Below are 6,594 nucleotides of genomic sequence, written 5' to 3'. Positions count from 1 at the left end.
TTATGGATCACTTGGGTTGTTACCGACATCTGGTGAAAATTTCATGTCATTAGCACCTCTAGTAATATATTTATTGAGAAAAATGGTGACGTGTTCAATACTTACTTTACCCGCTGTATCTGCTAACCAAAAATAATTGCCGTGGAAGGCAAGTTCTGCCTTGCAGATATTGCATTGCACAGGTTTCTCTTTCACATTCTTAAAATGATCCCACACTTTTGAGCTCCTTTGTCAGGTAGCCATGATACCAGWGCCTGTCTGTATAATGTCTTGTGATGTCTATGGCCTACCCCGGTTATGACTACTGCGCATGTGTGTCAAGAACAGAAAGGCAGATGTGGCAGTGGAAGGTGTCAAAGCAGTTTGGAGAGAAAAACAAGGTAAAAGACAAAAAAAAAAGAGACTGACTATTAAATTAGTTGTCGACTAGTTGACTAATCATGGCAGCCCGTTTATGTTGTCTTTATGCTCATGTTTAATTTAGGGATGCACTGATATGAAAATTTCAGCCGTTATCGATATCGATATAATTATTGCTGTTATGGCCGATAACCGATATTTACCAATATTGCACAAACACACAAATTACATTATACATATACGCACAAACACACTTTGGTCTTTTTTTGATACTGTAAATAAACGGCCAGACCTCTGACATGGCTCTCTACTTCAGTTATTCCTGGCTACGCAGCGTCAATATCACTATCATGGTCAAACAGATGCAATTCAACCAACCATTTCCCATCCCAAAACAGAAACACAAAGCTAAAAAGTGGGAAATCAATATCGGACATTAATATCAGCCAAGTTTTACATATCGGACCCATACCAATATTCTAAAAAATGACCAATATTGGCCGATACCGATATTAGTGCCGATATATCATGCATCCCTAGTTTAATTGGGTTAGTATTTGCAGATTTTATATATTTAAACCAGAAATACATGAGGTCACACAAAGTTGTCACGAGTTGGGAACCAGTGGACGAGTTGGCGACTCATAATTTCCAGTTGTAGTCTGAGTGTTTGTGACCAGCGAGCCGTATGATCGAATTTTTTTCCTCCAGTTTTTGAAAATCACAGCCCATCTTTGTGCGTAGTGCTTGTAAAACTGTTTTTGTTTCTAACTTCCACCCACATTGTCCCCATCATGTCCCGTTTTGGAACCATCTCGGCAGCTTCCTTCTGTGATAATTGAGAGGAAGGGGGTGTGGCAATACATCAATCCACATCGATACATCAGTGATTAATGATTCAGTTACATCAAGGCAAAACGAAAATGAATCATATGCCCATCTAACACAATCATGGGCATATGATATCGCATCATATCGATTGCATACTTGTGAATTGAGGTGAATCAAAATTGTATCATGACCAACTCTGTGATATTGAGAAACATCGTATCGTCATCCAAACAAATTAATATATTTTTTTTATCACGATAAAGCTGCTGATTTACCCCTAATTTCTATGACTGTCTACAGGAGTATTCTTTTGAAATGAAGATGGTCAGAATTAATTATTTAACATGGGTAGATTTTTAGACCTGGAAATTAGGGGCTGTAGTCACAGATACTTTTACTGTCATCAGAAGAGCTGCCATGCAGGTGTTACAATATGTCTCTAGAATGACGAAAACTGAACTGAGACGAGTCGAAGGCGACCACAGCAACTCTGTAACAATTTTGTGGGAAAACATGTTGCTCAAATTGTTTAAATCTGACATGACAAGATGGCGAGCTTCTGCAACTTGCATGAGAAAATTGAGAACTTTTTTGAGATTTTTTTTTGGAGACTCCCTTTCCATTATGCCATTAGCAAACTAGTCACAACAGCAGCTCAATATGATACTGGCTTAAAGGGAAGGAGTAGATGAGATCCAGCCTGAGTATCCTTTCTCACACAGGATCAGTCCGTTACTAATTACTGCTATGTGATCGGTGTTCTGTAACCTCTAACCAGAAAAAAAAGCCACTAGCAGCATTTCCAAAAAATTGTCAAAACCCTGACTTGACTGTTAAACAGWTTAGTTAGTGATGAGAAAGCATATCCATGTGTTAATATCAGTTTCTGGTCTCTCAKGTGTGTGAGGCTAGCCCTTTTATGTTTTGTGTATTTTTGTGTGGTAATTTTATGCAACACTTATCCCGACCAAGGGTGGGTGATTATATATATTAAAAAAGTATTATGAACTGTTGATGAATACGATTTATTAAGTATTAATGTGCCTGTTTGACTTTCATACCACATTCATTCATCATACCACCAACTCTTTTGCAAAGAAGTAAACTTAAGCTTTTTTATTGTTTTTTTTAATTTATTAATAAAGCAATGTGTGGGATTTGTTTTGGAGAGGATATCTGTAAATAAACAAACACGAGGAGGTAGCAGTGCAGAGAGATGAATAGTTGATGATGTCTTCTTTTTGTTGTTGTTGTTTTCTCCAGGTCAAAGTGACACAGGAGCTAAAAAACACCCACACAGAGCAGATGACAAGACTGCACTTTAAGCATCAGACTGAATGCGACCTGCTGGAAGACATGAGGTACGAAGACATCTGCGTGTCGCGTCATTCTTTTCTGAGGAGCTGTGCTGAAGGATGAAAGGAGCACACTCTCTCTCTCCAAATCAGCAGATGTTTTGAAGTCTAGTCATTGTTGCTCAAAACGATTTGCACGACACACGTGAGGAATGGTAATAATCAGCAACAATAAAAATAAAAAAAATTGAAGAGGAAGCATTTGAGAAGTGACAAAGGAAGGAAGGATTGTCATACTCCAGTTTTTTGTGAACTGTAATAATGAAGGAATTTTTTGCTGGCCTCTTCCAGCTCCGTGACTGTTTTTATTTTCCGAATTCCACTCATTATTTATTTATTTTTAACATTTTGTCTCCTTTTTTTCCCTCGCTGCTATTATTCTGTCTGTCTCTTATCCATTTTGGCTTAGCTCTGTTCACTGGTGTCTTATATGCGTTGGCAGTTTTCCCTTTTGGATCTTGCAGTGAGAAACATCCTCGGTTCCCCCTCTCACTTTCATTTACACTGTTGACTAAGCATTGATTATTTATGACAGCGAGAACTCTCTAATACCATCCGCCTTTCTGCTTTCATTCCTGTCTTTTTCACTTTGTCTCCACTTCTGTTCTCATAGAGATTTCCCTCACTTGTCTCCCCTTCTTGTTCACTTGGGGGGGGGGGGGGGGCGGCGCCAGCTGTTTGCGAACAGATTGGCGTGTTGCTGCAGGCCTTTTTTTTTTTTTTTGGAGAGTGAACAAGGCTCAGGTCTCACTTGTGTGAGATAGTGAGATCCAGTTATATGTTTGCAACCGCAGTGTGTTAGTTTGTTTCAGTCAGAGAGAGACTGGCTAAAGATCCCCAAATTGTCTCGTCATCCTCATTATTGAAAGACACCGCCTGCAGTGATTTCTCTGTATGTTACTCGAGCCTTTAATGTCTTGTAATTATTTGCAATGACATGTTCTCATAGTGGTAAAATCCGGAGCAGCAGGGTCTTGCAGCGATTAGGGAACTCGCCTTTGGATTCGGGGGCCTGAGGTCTGGGCCCCTGCAGTGACCCACATCTGTTTAGTTGTTTTCTTTAGGCAAGACATCGAGACTGTAAGTTTCTTGATTGTTAGGATTTTTCTGAAATGGTGATGGGCAAATGGGAAGCTAGCAAGTTAACTTGAAGCAGTTATAACTTTTCATCAGATTAATGGTAATTTATGAGAGTAAATGGAAACAAACTTAGAGTTTAAAATGCAGAGTGTTGGTCCATAACTGGGATTTGAAATATTCAGAGTGAGCCAAAAGTCACAGGACAGTCTTTATTTTGATCCAGTATTGCGGCTTTCGAGATGGCGACCATGTTACAAACATAAGATAGACCCTGCACTCATTACCTGCTGGGGTATTGTCATTTTCCCTTTTCTTCCTGAAATAAAAGGGTGTCCTGTGACTTTTGACTCACACTGTAGTAAGTATAATTTAGCACAATCTTGACTAAAGCAACCAGATTTCATTCCGCACTACAGTGATGTCACCTGGACCTGGAGTGACCTGTAGGGATAATTAAAAAATAGTGAGTTTAATGGTTGACGTCGCTCTCTGGCCAGACAATGGCCTAGGATCTGCCTACGACAAATCTTGTGCTCGGCTCACTCAGAACCTCAGCCAAGTCGGTTTTAAGAACCAAGCTTGAAGCAGGTGCGATCATCCGGTGGAATGACTCTGAAGCTGCGCTGAGTCGATCCTAAAAGGGCCAAGTCAAGCCCTCGGTAAAAAGTCAACTAGTTCAAAAACTGCCCTTGTGTCAACCACCCCTGCTGATGATTAAAACAGGCTCACATAGCCTCATATAAACTTTTATTCATTCTATTCCTCTGTGGTAACACTGATCCAGCTTTCATAAAGCCATTTAGTCTCACTTTCACTGGACAGGAACTTTCCTCAGAGATCAGTGAATTAAACTTGAGCTGCTCTCTGGGCATCATTACAGCTTTACTGGGTTCTCACCTTCACCTGCAGCGATGAGCTCACCTTATCTCACACATCAGGCTTTTATGTGGCATATAACACAGAATAAACGAAAAATGTGAGATTTACTTAGATTTATTGACCACATCTGTGGAATTATTCATGCACATTAATGAAACGGTATTGGTCTTCAAGAAGAACTGGAGCAGTTTGAACCCAAAACGCTCTGTTTTCATTATCTCTCGTCTTTGCAGCTTCCATAACTTAACAAGATGGGGAGCAGAAAATCAAAGACTCGTCATAAAGCTGATTCATTGCCTGGTAAATACGTCCCGGTGAGGGAATATTTGACAAAAATGACACCTCAGCAATAATTCTAAATGACCAGACAGCCTCAAGTAATATTTGATACTCTCCAGAYGCCAAATTAATTCAAACTTGACAGATTTGCTGCCGTCCAAAATGAAGTGATTCTTCACTACTATTCCCCTGTTATTTAGGGAAAAAATATTCATTTAAAGACGACAATGTTAATGACATTTTCTCAAGGAAAACCAGTGAAATAACACTGTATATTACCTCAGATTTAGGAATGTACCCTGGTGTACCTGGCTACCCAGGTCTCTTACTCAGTGAGTGAGTGAATGCATGAACATTGTGAACACAGCTGATTTTGAAGAAGGTTTACAGTTTATCTGTGGCGTTCTTCATCAAGTTTAAGTGTTATTCTTCAAATGATCCGTGTCTCTGCAGAGACACACGGAGTCCTTGACGTATCGTGTTTCAGCAGGTGTGACAGCTCAGAGCAACAGCTCACTGTGATGTTTTGACTGCTCTGCTGTGGTCAGATAGAGAAGGAGCAAATTATTTTATTATGTCTTGGTCAGGTCCTTGTGTCACCGTTTTACGTGTGTTTTTGTCAGAACAAAAAAAAAAAAATAAGAATTTGCTAGGGCTGGGCGATATGACCCCCAAAAAATAAAAATTCTCAGATTTTTTCCATCCCAAATTCGATTTTCGATTTTAAACGATTTTGTTTCCCACTTAACGGAGTGCCTCTGTTTCAGGTGTCGAAACTGTTTTTTTGTACTCCTTCTTTTTGTAGCAAGAGCCTTCAAACAGATTTTGCAGTGAGGTGTTTGTTGCTCTAAGTCTTTGCAAAACCTAACCAGTTCCAGAAAACTGAAGAAACTGTGCCTTTTTTGGGAAGTAGATCCTCTTTGCTAGCTGTCATATTGTCATGTTGTGTACCAAGCATCTTGAGGGACAGGTGGGGTGACCTCTGAACTACAGAAGCCCCAAAGGGTGTATTGGTGAGAAAAAAAATCTAAATTTTCCCAAAATTAAATCTTTATAAATGGCAGATTCGAATTAATCGATTAAATCGATTTATTGCCCAGCCCTAGAATTTGCTTACAAATCTAATGCAGTCTGTGTTTAAACTTTAATAGCTACTTTTACCTGGTGTATTTGGTTCTGCTGCTACTATGTTCCACTGAATATGCTTTTGCAACTATTTCAATCAGCAAGGTTAAAAATCTGAAATGCTTAGTGTTTGATACAATATACTTGACCAGCAGCACAACTGCAGTCTCCTTTAGCAGCTCTGTGCTCTCTCACACCAAGTGTGAGGTAATCTTTATAGAAAACATTATGGGCTCAGGTGGCCGGGTTAAAAAAAACAATCCAAAACCAAAAAAAATAAAAGCAGCATTTTAATCAAGTTACAGATAATTTACAGTGACAGCGTGTTCAACAGGAGTTTTGTCGGCTGCTCACCTCCCGCTTTCTCCCTTTCTCTATTAGTTTGTTTCTCGAAGACGTTGCAGACAGGCTGCAGGTGTCTGTGCTGCAGCTGACAATAAATGGCAAATGAAAAGTAAAGTGCTGTGGGAGGTGAAGAAGGATAACTAGACAGACTGAAACTGTAACATCAAATGTTTTGCACAGGATAGTTTTGGCATGCTGGACACCACTGATATCAATGTAATAAGGAAAAAAAAGATGAGTCATGTCTATATATATACAGTGGTTTGCAAAAGTATTCATACCCCTTGAACTTTTCCATATTTTGTCACATTACAACCACAAACATAAATATATTTCACTG

General features: G+C 39.4%; 1 protein-coding gene across 1 annotated transcript in view; it reads left to right on the top strand.

Annotated features, from left to right (window-relative positions):
* Window positions 1–6,594, top strand: part of fchsd2 (FCH and double SH3 domains 2) — a gene marked incomplete at its 3' end in the record, with an annotated part of 54,297 nt that overhangs the window by 5,602 nt on the left and 42,101 nt on the right. The window contains exon 2 of the mRNA XM_014013988.1: window positions 2,455–2,552. Coding sequence (XP_013869442.1) covers window positions 2,455–2,552 — 98 coding nt within the window. The remainder of the gene's footprint in view (window positions 1–2,454; window positions 2,553–6,594) is intronic.

Source organism: Austrofundulus limnaeus, unplaced genomic scaffold, assembly GCF_001266775.1.
Source record: "Austrofundulus limnaeus strain Quisiro unplaced genomic scaffold, Austrofundulus_limnaeus-1.0 Scaffold109, whole genome shotgun sequence".
NCBI classification, from domain to species: Eukaryota; Metazoa; Chordata; class Actinopteri; order Cyprinodontiformes; family Rivulidae; genus Austrofundulus; species Austrofundulus limnaeus.
This window is presented reverse-complemented; position numbering and strand designations above follow the sequence as displayed.